The 17,228-nt window shown below is 41.4% G+C and overlaps 1 protein-coding gene across 1 annotated transcript in view; it reads right to left on the bottom strand.

Annotated features, from left to right (window-relative positions):
- LOC308661761 (neuronal acetylcholine receptor subunit alpha-7-like) overlaps positions 1 to 17,228 on the bottom strand; it is a gene marked incomplete at both ends in the record, with an annotated part of 107,083 nt that overhangs the window by 36,678 nt on the left and 53,177 nt on the right. Inside the window, 2 exons of the mRNA XM_081316936.1 lie at positions 1,160 to 1,269; positions 2,529 to 2,573. Coding sequence (XP_081173062.1) covers positions 1,160 to 1,269; positions 2,529 to 2,573 — 155 coding nt within the window. The remainder of the gene's footprint in view (positions 1 to 1,159; positions 1,270 to 2,528; positions 2,574 to 17,228) is intronic.

The following is a 17,228-nucleotide window of genomic DNA, read 5'->3' as shown; positions in this document are numbered from 1 at the left end:
ATCTTTAGTTAAGAATCACATTGTTTTCATTTGATTTGGGGTTTTTTTACTGTCATAAAGAATAGCGTAGCATATGATAGCACAGCACAGCATACTCCAAAGACATCTGTAGCAATTCTTTGATCTACAAAGGCTTTCCATCTCCAGCTCTCTAGCTCTCAACTGCCTCTTCACTCCTTTCTCATCAACACCAGAGATCTGCCTTGTTTTCAGATCTTTGCTGAGCATTTGCTTTAGTTTTCTGAAGCTTATCCTTCATTTGATATCTCACATGTCCATTGCCATGCTGACAGAATTTCTCCTTTTGTCCAACAGACACCAGATGAAAAGCATTCTAATAATTTGTTCTGTAAGCAGCCGAATATTCTGTTCCATTAAACCAGCCTAGCCAAATGATAACAGGATTCCACCCACCCCACAGAAAGATTCTGGACAAGGGAGATATTCTCATTATTTGTTGCTTTCTCTTTTAAATGTTGAATGAGATGGGCTCAGCCACAACAGCCTCTAATGTACTCACAGTCAGCTCTGAATGGAACAAGAACCAAATAAATTTGATAACTGTTGACCATTGCTAACGATCATATTTGGTCAGCAATGTTCTGATCGACCCTGATAAGCTTTGGAAGGAAATAAATTTGAGGTGCTTGAGATCCAGCCTAAATTACAACAAGAGCCATCTTAGTCTTTGAGATGTTCACCATTAGGAAGTGGATGTATCCCGCTCTCCTATCGTTCCTTTTAACTTGATATTTGGAGGCAGGTTGCTGAAGGGGAAGACTGACTCTTCAAGTCTAATAGTCCTTCACTGAGCTTTCCTCCATGAAATTATCTAATCTTCTTTTAAAGTCATCCATGTTAATGGTTGTCACGTTTTGTAGTAATTTAGTCCACAGGTTACATTTGTCTTACAACAGAGGTGTCAAACTCACAACATCATGTGACATGTCGTGACATATCGTGACTTTTTTGCCATTGCCGGCAATGGGGTGGGCACGGTTTCACTATGATGCATCCAGCCCGCGGGCCGGCAGCTTGACACCCCTGCCTTACAAGGAAAAGAATTTACCACACTGAATTATTTGATTAGATTGAACTTGAGTAACCACAATACTATTCTGCAAGTTTTTAAAAACTACTTCATGCATGATTGCCTTACCTGTTGTACAGAAGAATATCTGGCACCCAAATCTGATCAGCTGGAAATCTCAAATTCTGAACTCCTGGATATTCATACTGATCCCATGACAAATATGCATCAATCCAGTACTATGGAGAAATATATACTGTATATTTACTACAGCACCTTAAATGCTGCCACTGTATAAAATAATATGAGGGATCAGTGCCTTCATCCCAGGACAAGGTTTATCTGTGATGATATATATATATCAATTTTTATAGATGACCTACAGAAAATGATGATGGAAGATATTTGGGTTCATGGGGGAGACTAGATATGCTATACTACTTTTAGTAGTAAATTGACTAATATGCAGAGCATTTCTGTTTCAAAATCCTGTTCTGTTTTTTAATTACTATTTTTTAATTACTATTTTTCTTGATGTAAAACTACCTACTTTTTTGCTGGGCTTTTTTAAAAAATAAATAAATAAATCCATTACTGCTCTGTTTTATCATTATCCTGATCACTTAAAATAGTGAAGGAAAGAAAAACAGCAATTTGGGAGTAAACGACAGAAAGTACAATGATAGTAACTGTTTCCTGCCCACAAATAGGAAAGCAACAGGCAAATTGGCATGATAATAGCCTCAGGGAAATTTCCAGTAGGAGAGCATGGTAAACTGCAGCCCATGAGGCTTCTTCTAAACCAGAATTATTTCAAACCTGGCAATTTTAAGATATGTGGACTTCAACTCCCAGAATTTCCCAACCAGCATGCTAGCTAGGGAATGTTGGTAGTTGAAGTTCACATGTCTTAAAAGTTGCCAAGTTTGAAAAAAAAAACACTTTTCTAAACTAAGTCTGTGTAGTAATATACAATAACACTGAATACAACTGTTAGGTTAATATTGGGAAGATTATGGGCTAGGGTAGAGGTATAGCAGTCACCCAAAATGGCAATCAGAGGGTTTGATTTGTTTGTAATTCCTAGTAGGATCAACCAGATGATATCACATTCTGCATTTCTCTGCCAGGATGCCTTATTAGCAACAGATCCATTAAAAAGGAATATAGGGAGAAGTACAGGGTAATGTGGGGCCTACTAAATTAGGGGTCAGGAGGAAGGACAAAATGCAGTGCTGAGTTTTCAGCACAAATTGAAATTTAGCTTCAACATTAATCTGGCTCAAACCTCTTCCAGAAATTATTCAACTTTCTCTGAAATCCAATAAAGCCAAACCATTAATTTCTCTAACCTAAGAATTATAACTAACATAAACTTTAAATAAGCAGGATTTATTTTCTGCTTCAGCCACTCTTTTCTCCATCTGGAGAATCTGTTCTTTGGCAAATAATTAAATTCAGCCAGTGGCTCACCTAGAATAAAGGTAAATTTACTCACCATCTGTAGCCATGCATTTGTTATCAAGACCTGGTTCTTTTCATCCTTAAAAAAATAGAAGGAAAAATAATGTAAATGAGCAGTTTTCTTAATTATTTATAAATCAATGGTTTTAAAAGATAGGCTCAGGAGAATTCACAATGAGTACAGGTAGAGCCTACAGACATTCAAATAGGCTTATTATGGACTGTTTTTATTGTTCTAATTATTAAAAAAACTTGGCAGATGAGGGATAGTCTCACTGTTTATATATATAGCATAATTAGAGACTATATATACACACAGACACACACACAGACACACACACAGACACACAGAGAGAGAGAGAGAGAGAGAGAGAGAGAGAGAGAGAGAGAGACTGTCTGTATTATTCTTTAAGAGTAGCAAAATTCTGCATAGCTCCTGATTCTTTATAGCAGTGCTTAAAAAATTCGTTGGTAATATATTTTAAATCTATAAATGTTATTCCATTTGTAAGCTTTAAGTATAAAAGTATAAGTAAAGGTAAAGGTTCCCCCGCACATGTGTGCTAGTCGTTTCCGACTCTAGGGGCCGGTGCTCATCTCCGTTTCATAGCCGAAGAGCCAGCGTTTGTCCAAGGACGTCTCCGTGGTCATGTGGCCGGCATGACTAGACGCCAAAGGCGCACGGAATGCTGTTACCTTCCCACCGTAGTGGTCCCTATTTTTCTACTTGCATTTTTACGTGCTTTCGAACTGCTAGGTGGGCAGAAGCTGGGACGAGTAACAGGCGCTCACTCTGTTACGCGGCACTCGGGATTCGACCCGCCAAACTGCCGACCTTCTGATCGACAAGCTCAGCGTCCTAACCCACTGAGCTACCGCGTCCCTTATAAAAGTATATCACTCTTTAACTCTTTGGGATGAATTGGTGGCAAACTGGGAAATGGTCTTCTTTTGGTTTTAGAATCGCAGTAGCTAATATAAAATAGATAAACGTCGTGATATGGATGCTTTTCATAAATGTTATATGATTCTTTTTCCTCATTTCTATTTGCACAATTGTTCTATAGCTGCTATATTTACCGCTGCATTTGATTTGTTACATATCCAATGACAGTAATGAAAAATATTCCTTCAATTAATGGGAATTATTTTCCTAGGACATTAAGAAAAAATAAATGTTATTAAAAATCACACATTTTTAATATAGTGCGGGTATCTGTTCTATACAAGTGGGGCCTGCAGCCCAATAGCTGTTGCTTCCATTTTTCATAAATAATGTACTTTGGACCATATAAAAAGTGACACTTTGAGAACGAAGGTCTCAGTGAACAAAGGTAACCTGCAGAGAACTTCATAGCATTGAGTAGAACACAGAGGTGTGCTTCTATCAATAGATGCAATTTTGCTTCATGGAAAACCAAGTGACATTGTTTCGCCCCAGGCATCTGCTTTGGAAGATCCCCCAATCTTCTAAACCAGCTTTTGAAAGCTCAGGTGATTGAGACAGAATGGGAGGAGAGAAATAGTTCTGTAGTAAGAGAAGTCTGCAAGCGTGAAATGCCATGCATTTCTCTTAGATAACTACATCCAACAGCCAACATGATCAGTTATTTATTTATTTATTTTATTTTTATTCCATTTATATCCCGCCCTTCTCCGAAGACTCAGGGCGGCTTACAAACTTAGCAGTAGCCTTCATTCTATGTATATGCCTGCTTATTAGGGCTTTCACACACACCCCAAGCGGCATTATTACAAAGTCAGCTTAATTGCCCCCAACAATCTGGGTCCTCATTTTACCTACCTCGGAAGGATGGAAGGCTGAGTCAACCTTGAGCCTGGTGGGATGCGAACCTGCACTAATTGCAGGCAGCTGGTGTTACTTAAGGAGGCATTAGCCCACTGCTCCACCAAGGCACCAAGTTAGAAGAGTAAGGGGGAGAGAAATAGTTCTGTAGTAAGAGAAGTCTGCAAGCGTGAAATGCCATGCATTTCTCTTAGATAACTACATCCAACAGCCAACATGATCAGTTATTTATTTATTTATTTTATTTTTATTCCATTTATATCCCGCCCTTCTCCGAAGACTCAGGGCGGCTTACAAACTTAGCAGTAGCCTTCATTCTATGTATATGCCTGCTTATTAGGGCTTTCACACACACCCCAAGCGGCATTATTACAAAGTCAGCTTAATTGCCCCCAACAATCTGGGTCCTCATTTTACCTACCTCGGAAGGATGGAAGGCTGAGTCAACCTTGAGCCTGGTGGGATGCGAACCTGCACTAATTGCAGGCAGCTGGTGTTACTTAAGGAGGCATTAGCCCACTGCTCCACCAAGGCACCAAGTTAGAAGAGTAAGGGGGAGAGAAATAGTTCTGTAGTAAGAGAAGTCTGCAAGCGTGAAATGCCATGCATTTCTCTTAGATAACTACATCCAACAGCCAACATGATCAGTTATTTATTTATTTATTTTATTTTTATTCCATTTATATCCCGCCCTTCTCCGAAGACTCAGGGCGGCTTACAAACTTAGCAGTAGCCTTCATTCTATGTATATGCCTGCTTATTAGGGCTTTCACACACACCCCAAGCGGCATTATTACAAAGTCAGCTTAATTGCCCCCAACAATCTGGGTCCTCATTTTACCTACCTCGGAAGGATGGAAGGCTGAGTCAACCTTGAGCCTGGTGGGATGCGAACCTGCACTAATTGCAGGCAGCTGGTGTTACTTAAGGAGGCATTAGCCCACTGCTCCACCAAGGCACCAAGTTAGAAGAGTAAGGGGGAAGAAGAAAAATCAATTACAGTTCCTGCAAAGTTTAATTAAATATATGTAACTATATCGTTCATTTGAAGTGTCAGCATTTCTCTGTTACAGAATGCAGTCAATATTTATTAAATCCTTACTGTTTGGTTCTGATAGACGAGGACTCAGAGTGGTTTAACAAGGAATGAGTTTATTGAATACACAAAGTCAACTGCCAACTGTCAAATGTTGCAACCTTTTTATAGTGGAACTGCTTGAACTGTAACCAATCGTTAGAGACTATTTTCCCGCTTCTTGTTTATGGCAACCAATGATTGCAACAGAATCTCCCGCTCAAACCCCACTACCTTTGCAATCTGCAATCTTCCCTGTTTGCAACTATTTACATACACAACACCCCTTACCCCCCAGTTGTTGTTATTTCTGAACAAAATCCTTTAGATATTTTGGTGGCTTATGGATTCTAGAAGGGTATCTATTGCTCTGGCTGCAAGGGACCCCTTTTTCAGAATTTATGCTTGGCTGATTGTCTCTGTTGGACCTGGGCTCTTGGCTACCCGACTCTGATGTTTCCCTGTTGCTGATTTGTGTATTTGTTTGTGCTTGAAGATTAGTGGTCACTGGCCTACCTCGCAGGGGCGCTACCCAGTCAAATTGACTAAATGGTTGTTGTTGAGTACCAGGGGGTGAATTATTTTGCCTTTCCTCTCCCTCACTCTCTGGCATGATGTTATTACTGAACCTGGGTGTACTATTTCCCCCCAATATATTTTGGTCCCCATCTTCTGGCAAGCATCCACTAGATCTCTTCCTCAGCTGATCTAGATGTCTTTTAATGATCCTATTCCCTTCCCCCTCAATAATGTACGACAAGGGACCCAAGATTTCAGTAACCACCCCTGGAATCCATTTGTCCCCTTGGGTATAGTTCCTGGCCCAGATTAATTCCCCCACTTTAAATGTTCTATTTGGCATGTCCAATTCAGCGCTTGGTATAAGTCTGTCAGGGTGTAATCTGTCCAATTTGGTGGTCAACCTCCTTCCCCACCTCATTTCAGCTGGACTTTTGCCTGTAGCAGCGCATGGGGTCGAATGTTGGGCCAGCAAAAATTCGGCCAGTCTTTGATGCCAGTCACCCCGAATGATTCTTTTTAAGGCGTCTTTCGTGGTCCTCACATTTCGTTCAGCCAAGCCGTTGGTGGATGGGTGGAAGGGTGCTGATGTCTTGTGCTTAATCGAGTTGGCCTTGAGGAAATCCTGGAATTCAATAGATGTGAATTGTGGCCCATTATCAGACACGATGACATCCGGTAACCCATGAGTGGCAAAGAGGCCCCTTAATACCTGTATTGTTCTTCCTGAAGTTACTGAACTAACTGGTACTACCTCTAGCCACCTAGAGAAACTATCAACCACCACCAGGAATGTTAACCCTTGGAAAGGTCCAGCAAAGTCAATATGAATCCTGGACCAAGGATTTCTAGCTATCTCCCACTTATGCGTACGGGTGTGTTGTTGTTCTGGCCTAGAACGTTGGCACAAATGGCAATTTGCAACACATTCCTCAATGTCGTTGTCCAGACCTGGCCACCACAAGTGACTCCTAGCCAACGCTTTCATCCGTACTATTCCTGGGTGTCCTTCATGTAATTCTAATAGAATAGCTGATCTGTGGATCCCAGGAATAACCACGCGATTTCCCCACAGTAAGCAACCCAGATGAACTGATAGTTCATCTTTCCTTCTAAAATAGGGAATGTATTTTTCATCCGGGTTGGCATTTGGCCACCCGCTCAGGACCCAGGCCATTACTCTCTTTAAAGTGTGGTCATTATTTGTTGCCGCAGCTATGTCTTTAGCAGTTAGAGGCAAGTCAGGGATGTCCTGTAGGGACATTATTTGTCCCACTGGGGCAGGGTCACCCTCGGTGATGTTTAAGGGCAGTCTGCTAAGGGCATCTGCGTGCCCCATGTCCTTGCCCGGTCTGTATTGAAGAGAGAATGAGTATGCTGAGAGGAAAATGGACCATCTCAGCATCCGGGGTGACATGATTTGGGGAGTCTGTTTATCTGTGGTAAACAGTCCCAACAGGGGTTTGTGGTCTGTCAGTATGGTAAAGTTCCCTCCATACAGGTAGTCATGGAACTTTTTAACCCCAGCCACGATTGCTAATGCTTCCCTGTCTATCTGAGCGTAGTTCCGCTCTGCCTTGGTTAGTGTCCTGGAATAATATGCTATTGGTCTTTGCATTCCTTGGTTGTCTAAGTGGCTGATCACGGCCCCTACACCATAAGGTGAAGCATCACACGCTAGGTAAATTGGTTTATTTTCTATGAAGTGGGTTACAGTTGATTGGCTGGAAAGAATGTCTTTTAACGTTTGGAAACTAATTCTATGTTTCTTCTGCCACTGCCAAGGAGTCTTTTTATCTAAGAGCCTATGGAGAGGTTCTGCAATGGCAGCCTTGTGGGGTACAAATGTATGGTAGAAGTTTACTAAGCCAAGGAAGGCTTGTAGTTCAGCCTTGTTCCTAGGCTCAGGAGCTAATTTAATTGCTTTTATTTTTTCAGGGGTTGGATGGACCCCATTTTTGTCTATCCTGAACCCCAAGAAATCAGTGGACTTAACCCCAATGCAACATTTTTCCCTTTTTAGTTTTAAACCAGCCCTTCTAAATCTTCCCAATACCTGTTCCAGCCGCTCCACTAGCATTTCTTCATTTTTTCCAGCTATCAAGACATCATCAAAGTAAGGGCATACACCTGGTATGCCCTTTAAGGTCCTCTCCATCACTTCTTGAAAGATGCCTGGAGCTGCTGCAATGCCAAATTGCAGTCTGTGGACTCGGAACGCCCCCTTGTGGGTAACTATCGTCTGTGCTTCTGCAGCCTCTTCGGAAACAGTCAACTGTAAGTACGCATGCGCCAAGTCTAGCTTGGCAAACATGGCGCCGTCCTGGATCGTGGCGAGGACCTGCTTCACCGTCGGGACCGGGTAAGCATGTTTTTTCATTCCAATGTTCAGGGTGGCTTTGTAGTCAGCGCAGATTCTCACATCCCCATTGGGTTTGAGGGGTGTGACAATCGGCGTTTCCCACAAGCCACCCTCAACAGGTTCTAACACGCCTTGGCCTACAAGCCTCTCGAGCTCGGCCTCGATTTTATCCTTCAGGGCGAAAGGCACCCTGCGGGCCTTAAGCCTGATAGGTTTTACTGAGGGGTCTAGATTGAATTTAATTGGGGGTCCTTTGTATTTACCGAGGGATCCGTCGAATACGTCTGCAAATTCATTGCAGACTGATTCGAGGGTCTTATTTTTAATTATTGAATTTATTCCCCCGATCCAAATGCCCAGGGCAGGGAACCAGTTAATGCCAATTAGGCTAGTCCTATGACCCTCAGTTACTATTAAATCTAAATTCCCCTTAAATCCCTTAAATTCTACGCGAAGACTAATTTTCCCTTTTATTTTAATTGGGCTTTTTTGGAAATCGGTTAATTGAATTTTTGTTGAACTAAGTGGAATTTTCCTTCCACTTATTTGTTCAATCCTATCAAGGGTTTCACTGGAAATTATTGATACTGAAGCCCCTGAGTCGATTTCCATTCTGTAAGGAACCCCTTGCAGATGGACTATGATTTTTAATTTTCCTTCTGGAAAATTGCCATTTTTCCCAATTCTCCTGCGGTTGACTCGAGCCACCTCCCCTAATTTTGGAATTTTTACCCAGGGTTTAAGGGACTCCTTGCCACTAACGTTAGGGGTTACCTTACCTTCGGGCCACACATCGACTTCGTGGAGGCGGTTGTCTCGGGCACGGCTCCTGCAGATGGCCTGGATGTGGCCGGTCTTCCCACACGCCCTGCACTTTGCGGTGCGGAATCGGCAAGATGCGCGGGGATGGTTGCCGCCGCAGCTGCCGCACCGGTTCTGTGGTTCATTTTCGCGCGGTCTGGTTGCGGTGTCCCTCCATGGGCGTTGTGGCCCTGTCGCTTGTATTTGCGGAGTTGCAGGTTGTTGACGTCGGTTAGGTTCGGGCCCTTCGCTTCTGGGTGGTCTTGGCGCCAATTTTCCGAATCGCCTGGAGACTTCGGCGATATCTTCTTCCCACTGCTGGTCCGCCTCCCCGCAGTCCACATAGCCCTCTTGGTTGATCTCGGACGATGCTGCCATGCTACTGCGGGGGGGGTCGCGATACCCGGTTGATTCGTACGTTAGAAGTTCGTCGATCACCTCCTGCAGATCGCCAGTGGGTTTGGATATAATTCTGTTTTGTAGCTGCTCGTCCCTCAAGCCCAGTACTACACGGTCACGAATTCTTATTTCAAGATTATCGTATTTACATCGTACTGCGGCTTCCCTGACGGCAGCGACAAATTTTTGTATGGACTCTCCTGGCCTCTGGTTTCTTTTCTCGAAGATGCGCCGCCAGAATAGTTCGGATCTCCTAGGTGTAAAGTGGACCTTTAGTTTGGCAAGGAGATCGGCATACGGCACGCTTGAGACCGGTTGCGGTTGACACAGACCGACAGCGACTCGATAGACCGGTGTGCCGCAAATCGTCAGTAATGCTGCCGCTTTTTTCCGGTCGTCGGTGATTCCGTTCACTAGCAGGAACCCTTCGACCTGTCCGACGTATTCTTCCCAATCTTCGGGGAAGTTTGGGTCGAATTCCTTCAATGACCCAATCTGCGCCATTCGGAGAATTTTTTTATTCTGCCGCGGCCGCTCGGTTGACTTTGACACGTATTCGAATTTGCCGCCTTTGCGCGACAATTCCGCCAATTCTCTGGTCTTCTGTCTATCCCACCTTCGTCGCCAATTGTTTGGTTCTGATAGACGAGGACTCAGAGTGGTTTAACAAGGAATGAGTTTATTGAATACACAAAGTCAACTGCCAACTGTCAAATGTTGCAACCTTTTTATAGTGGAACTGCTTGAACTGTAACCAATCGTTAGAGACTATTTTCCCGCTTCTTGTTTATGGCAACCAATGATTGCAACAGAATCTCCCGCTCAAACCCCACTACCTTTGCAATCTGCAATCTTCCCTGTTTGCAACTATTTACATACACAACACTTACCTAGGGGTTATTACACCACGACATTGGGATAAACAAACAGGGAAAGAAACAAAAATGAAATCAACAGTATAGGAGCAGCATAAAAATGAGTCCAACTCCAATTAAGTTCATTGGTCTCAATAAATGTATAGATGCATAAAAATTCTCCCTTTGTAAAAGTAAGATAATATTCTGAATGCAGGAATGAAGATATAATTCATATCCCTCGCACACATAATTCATAAGATTATGCATAATAGTCATGGTTCCATGTCTTTATTGCTTCTCTTCTTCTCATCTATGTCCACAATATATCCAAATATTACACTCAGTGGGGAAACTGAAGGCATATTTTCAATTTGGCAGCATTCACTGACATCTTCATCCAAATATTACACTCAGTGGGGAACCTGAAGGCGTATTTTCAATTCGGCATCATTCTCTGACATCTTCTTCATCACTATCAAGATTCTTCCATCCAAAAGGTTTTCATGAATCCAGAATTCTAGTCCTCCACATGAAGCAGTGAGACTCATCAGCTTTTTATGAACAAAGCGGTTTGTTTATTCTTTTAATTTATATGGCCACCTAATTCAACAAGTGATTCTGGGTGGTGAACCATCTCAAAATAAGTTGAAAACAATTCATGCCACAAATATAAAAATTAAAATACACAGCAGCCAAAGAAGATATCAAAATTGACAGTCACTAGCACAGTCAGGAGATGGGGCCCTCAGAGTGTGAAGGCCCAGGCATAGAAACTCTTCAAGGCGTTACCAAAGGCCAGCAGGGTTGAAGACATCCTAATTTCCAGAGGAATATTGTTCTCCAAAGTGGGTCCTACAGCAGAAAAAACACACCATCTGGCTGGCCCATGCCAAATGATATTCCTTGGCCAATGTGATCCAAAGCATATCCGTCTTCTGGATCCGATTAGATGAATAAAAACAACAAGGGAAAGAATACACAGACATTTTAAAACATTCCATTCTTCTCACCAGAATTCTAGCACTAGATTGAGTTATAGTTACACAGTTAGAACAATTAATCAGTGGAACAACCTGCTTCCAGAGGTTGTGAATTCTCCAATACTGGAAGTTTTTAAGAAGAGATGGCCAAATTGACTGTGCTGATAAAAGAAAAGAACATAAGTATTTTTGTTTCTACTTGGAAACCACTTCTGGACTTTGTGCTTGAGGTGGAAAAAAATGATATTATGATTTTGGGTTTTACCAATCAGACTGATTTACCGATATAGAAATGTAAAAAGTTGAGATTTGATTTTAATGTCTGATTTTACTGCAACAGAGAGAGTTGGAGGTCAATTCCTTTTGTTTCTTTCCCTTCCCTTTTTCTACTGTTGTCCCCTACTATTTGCTTTTCTATTTTCACATTTTATGTTATAAATGAATAAAACTAATAAAAAGAAGAGGGGAAAGAAGGGGGGAAAAAGAGACTGGACAACCGTTTGTCTGAAATGGTATAGGGTTTCCTGCCTGAGCAGGGGGTTGGACAAGAAGATCTCCAAAGTCCCTTCCAACTCTTCTACTACTACTACTACTACTACTACTACTACTACTGCTGCTGCTGCTGCTGCTGCTGCTGCTGCTGCTGCTGCTATTATTATTATATTATTATTATTATTACTATTATACCACTATTTACTGCAATAGAACAGTATTTTCATCTCCTACCATAACTCAAATTTCAAAACTAAAACTAAAATAATTATAAATTACATAGAACTTATTTTCATATCCAGTCACTTCAGTTTTATTAAGAATTAATTCACTTAGAAGCCACTTGCATTGATAATGGCAGCATGACTTGAAATGTTGATGTGTTCCTTTTTACCATTGCCAATACCATATTTTACAATAAAATCATTTTATCATTCTTCCCAGCATTGTTCACTTCTTGTTAGTAATACCTCCTTCTTCAAGAAAATAAAAGTCCTTGTACTGACAGTTTCAAGGGAGCTGGGGGATTTCGGAATGAAAATCTACTTCTCATTGAAATGGTAAGCCTGTTTTTGAGCCAGAACACTATTCAATCTTTAGGAGAGCTTGCAAAATTCGATATTCCTCCCACACAAATATAAGCAAATCCTTATTTTATTATATTTGTACCACTTTTTTCTGTCAAAGGTATCCAAGGCAACAAAATCCATACTTAAAAATAGCACAAATAAATGTTTTTACCTTTGCCATCTATAGTATATGGAGGTTATAGCACAGAGCAAACAACTATAACTATCAGCTACAGCTAGGTGAGCTGTTTATTTTAATAGAAATGTCCTCGGCAATTAGTGGAAATCTTGGAGGGTGGGGAGGTCCTCTCTAAAAAGTTTCAAAAACAATAATTTCCCACTTGTAGGCATTCACACCTCGTGTGGTTTCCCAACTCCTGAAGGTAACCTTCTACAGTATTGCCTGAAGTCAAGGCAACTTCACAATCTATCCCATTGTCCAGAATTGCTTGAAGGGCCAATTTTGACCTGTTCCCCTAGGCCAGGGGTAGGCAACCTTGGCTCTTCTATGACTCGTGGACTTCAATTCCCAGAATTCCTGAGCCAGCCATGCTGAGGGGAAAGGGAGAGCTTTCCAAGCTGAGCCAAGCTGGCTCGGGAATTCTGGGAGTTGAGGTCCACGAGTCATAAAAGAGCCAAGGTTGCCTACCCCTGCCCTAGGCAGTTGGTTCCCACCTCCCTTTTGTTGTAAAAGAAAAGTAATACAGTAAGGAACTTAAGTCCAGGCCTAGAATCAGAATTTTCAAACAAAGGGAATGAAATATACAAAGTTTCGCACACACATTTCAGAAGTGGAAGAAGACCAACTATGTTGCTGTCAAAACTTGGAAATCTTTAAAAGAGAACCCCATGCATTTATTATCTGCAAAGGTCACTATGAATATGTGAAGGGCTCTTCCATGTTTATCCATACACTTTCCTTCATTTGAAAACGGTTTTTTATTTCCATCAAAATCCCTATGCATTTACTGCACTTTACTAACCTTTGCAATTCCTTGCACTCTTTTGACATATTTCTTGAACTATCTTTACACAGAGAGAGAGAGAGAGAGACACACACTCAGACAGACAGACATTCCTCAAATCTTCATTTTTGGCAGCAATCATTCTCCTATATGCATTTTTCTTTTTCTTTTCCTCAGCTTCTTTGCTACACTACCAAGTGTCTTTTAGTGGACTTCTACTTACTTCTGGGGCGTTCTGTAATAGCATTATTTCCACTCTGTTCCAAGCAGTTTCTACATTACCTTTCTTGATGTCCCCTTTTCATTTAACAATACCACTAGCATTTAGGCTTATATACTACCCCACAGCGCTTTACAGCGCTCTCTGGGAGGCATATAATGTTTTGTAAACTGTTTACAATGTTTTGCATATTGCCCTAACAATATAGACACTCATTTTACCGACGTCGAAAGGATGGAAAGCTGAGTCAACCTTGAGTCCATCAGGATTGAATAGAGTTTCCCTGCAATACTGCATTTTAATCATGCCATCAGTGATTAAAATTTATTTGCTCCTCTCTCGGCTCTCTCAGATTCTTCCTTTTCTTCCATGTCCATTTTTTTCAAAGATCCATCTAGAGTTTAGACAATGCCAAGTAATGATCTGTACAAATAATAATTCAGAATCTCTCATTACCCTTGTATCCTTCATTAATGCTCTCAGACTTTTATCACAAAGAATCAAAGCAGTCTTGCTTTTAGAATTATGTTAAAAGAGATTGTTTCTGTGCATGTGTGCATCAATCACTGTTTTCCTTCATCACTAGATTTATTAAAATCCAATGACATTTTCTGTAGTCTCTCATCTCCTACCTGTACATCCATGCATGCCATCTAACCCTGGATCATATTCATTCAGCCTGTAACAAATGTTTCACCAAAGTCATATCTGGTTCTTCCAGATAATACTATTACCAACCTGTAGATTCCTAGTTTCATAACACCCATAACAACCTAGCAGTCACCTATTCCTATTTTCTGACGTATCTTTTTTAGCCTTTTCATTCATCATGGAACCTACCTCTTCATTCAGATCAGTTAGTTTGATTAATTTCAGGGGGGAAATGTGTGTAAAAAAATAAGGGCTGTGCTGCACTGGAAAAGAAACTGAGTTGGATATAGATTTTCTTGAATCATAATAATAATGATTATTATGATAATAATCAACGTTTGTATACTTCACCGGAGAGCCTCTGGCACGCTAGACTTTGCTGTATATGAACTCATAATAACCCCAGCAATGTGATGGAAGTTGAAAGATAAATCTTGGCAACATTTAGATAAAAAAAGGTAAAGGTTCCCCCGCACATGCGTGCTACTCGTTTCCGACTCTAGGGGCCGGTGCTCATCTCCGTTTCAAAGCCGAAGAGCCAGCGCTTGTCCGAGGACGTCTCCGTGGTCATGTGGCCGGCATGACTAGCACGGAACGCTGTTACCTTCCCACCGTAGTGGTCCCTATTTCTCTACTTGCATTTTTACGTGCTTTCGAACTGCTAGGTGGGCAGAAGCTGGGACGAGTAACAGGCGCTCACTCTGCTACGCGGCACTCGGGATTTGACCCACCAAACTGCCGACCTTCCGATCGACAAGTTCAGCGTCCTAACCCACTGAGCCACCGCGTCCCTTCTAACATTTAGATAGCCGCAAGTATATGCTTTATATACTTGCAATCGTTCTTGAACTATAGATCTGTAGGTATAGTGCTACAGTGCAGATGGGTAACTAAGACTGTCTTATTTACATTTCATTTATTTGTATAATTGGGGACAGCAAACTGTTGGGTAACCATGTGCAAACATCTCCATGGGCATGATCCCTTGTGGCAGTGGAGGCAGCATTAACAGAGTGCATTGAGTAAACTCACAGTATTGAGGGCTCTAGAGACCAAGTCTTCTGTAACAAAATAAAATGATTTTTAGTGATTAAATCCTAGATATAAACGTTTTCCAATCAGTGGTGTTCCAAGAAATTAGGGAGGTCACCCTTCATCCCTTGCCAGGTCAGTATAATGGTTGGCTGCAAAATTGGACTCACTGTTCTGATGAAGGAGGTTCTTTCTGGTGGGATCAATTTAGCATATGGGCAGCCTGGTCCACTTTTTACATGAGAATGGAGGCACCCAAGTGATACCCCAGATGCTGATGGTAGAACATGAGATCAAAGGTCCATAGGAAGCTATTTGGGGTGAAAGAAAACTGTGAGGCTTTAAGTGGCAAGAGCAGAACAGGGCAATGGAGATGAAATTATTAGATTAGGTGATAAATATTTCCTATGAGTCCCTCAGTGAGATCAGCTTGAGCTTTATGACCTGTGTTAATTTGCCTGGAGCTGGATTATATTTTATGCTTATAAAATATTTAAAGTTTGATTTGGAGCGATTGATGAAACAGGTTTGCAATGGAGAATGCTCAGTCAAGCCAGAGCTGTTGGTTAACCATTATACTACATCCTGCATTCTAGGTGCCTCTCCCAGCTGTCACATGTTTCAGCGATGCAAGCTTGCTCACAGGAGCGCTTATTTGCACTGTTACCTGGTGTCAGTGAAATGGGGAAGACACTGATGGATAATTCATCTTGACTTTCAAGAACTTGGGTTTTGGAAAAGCAGATGTTGTGCGCAGTTGTTAAGATAAGGTATCTATTTGAGGTTGGGGGGGGTTGCAGGATTCCCCATTTCCATCAGAAGGTCAAAGTTATCTTAATCAATGAAGACACTGAATCTTGGCCATTTCTCTGTTGGCCTTAACTTTCATTTTGTGTTACGGGCAGGATTGGAGTCTTTATTTAGGTGCACTAAAGCACCAAAGGGTTTGTCTGTCTCCTGGATCAGCTTCATTGCTTGCACAAGACCTTCAATTTTAGATAATATCTCTGACTGTTCATTTTTAGCCATTTTGCTCTAGGAGTTAATCAGGTCACTTTCAAAAGGACCAAGTGATGTTTTTTCTTATGCTGGCAAAGCATTTAGCTACATCCCGTTGTCAAGGATAGAGATAAGACAGACGTTTGGCAGCCATCCATGTTAAACACATTTTTTAAAATGTGTGAGCTGGTATAGTATTATTTAGAAGGGGTCTCACATTTTGACCAATAAATGTCCAGATGGAGAAAATTCCAGACTTTTTCAGCAAGGTCTTCCTTTTTATAAGCATTAATGATATAGAGTTGCTGAAAAACAACTGTACTCTTCGGTGTATTTCGCATATGGGGTCAAGCCAAATATAACATTCTAATTATAAACGTCTTTCTTTACCACATAGGTTGCTTTCTTTAACAAATCTCTAGTGCAATAATTTCAAGGTCTATCTTTCGCAACTCATTTGGGAACATTCAAAATGCTTGTCCTATACGGGCAGGTGATTTTAAGGACTTGGTGCTAATAAGCAGGCTCTCTCTTCTTATATTTGCAATCATTTCCCCCCAAAAAAGACCACACTGGAGGCCAACTGCACCATTTTAAGGACAAGGAGGTGAACAATGCAGAGTAGTGTTGATTATGCATCACCAGAAGATGTGGGGTTTTGTATCAAAAATGATATGCAAACTCTTATTAAGATACCTAAGACCTAACGTTTAGTATTGTGCTCAGTTTTTGGCACAAGAGTTTCAACAAAGACATTGCAGCAAATTAAGTGAGGCCTTCCAAGACACTGACGAATTTATGAATGAAATCCTATGAGGAATGGCTAATGCCTACAAACTGGCAGGAGACATAACAGCAATTTCCAAATATTCTCTATTGCCCCAAAGGTAAGGACCAGAAGGGACCTACCAAAGAGCCTTTACTTATAGAAGATCAAAGAATAAGAAAATGAGCATTAAACATAAGTGCTTTAGAACTGCAAGCTTCAAAGCTCTGTTGTTCCCTC

Source organism: Vipera berus (genome assembly GCF_964194415.1).
Source record: "Vipera berus genome assembly, chromosome: 2".
Taxonomy (NCBI): domain Eukaryota; kingdom Metazoa; phylum Chordata; class Lepidosauria; order Squamata; family Viperidae; genus Vipera; species Vipera berus.
The sequence above is the reverse complement of the archived record's forward strand: the minus strand, read 5'-3'. Positions and strand labels throughout refer to the sequence as shown.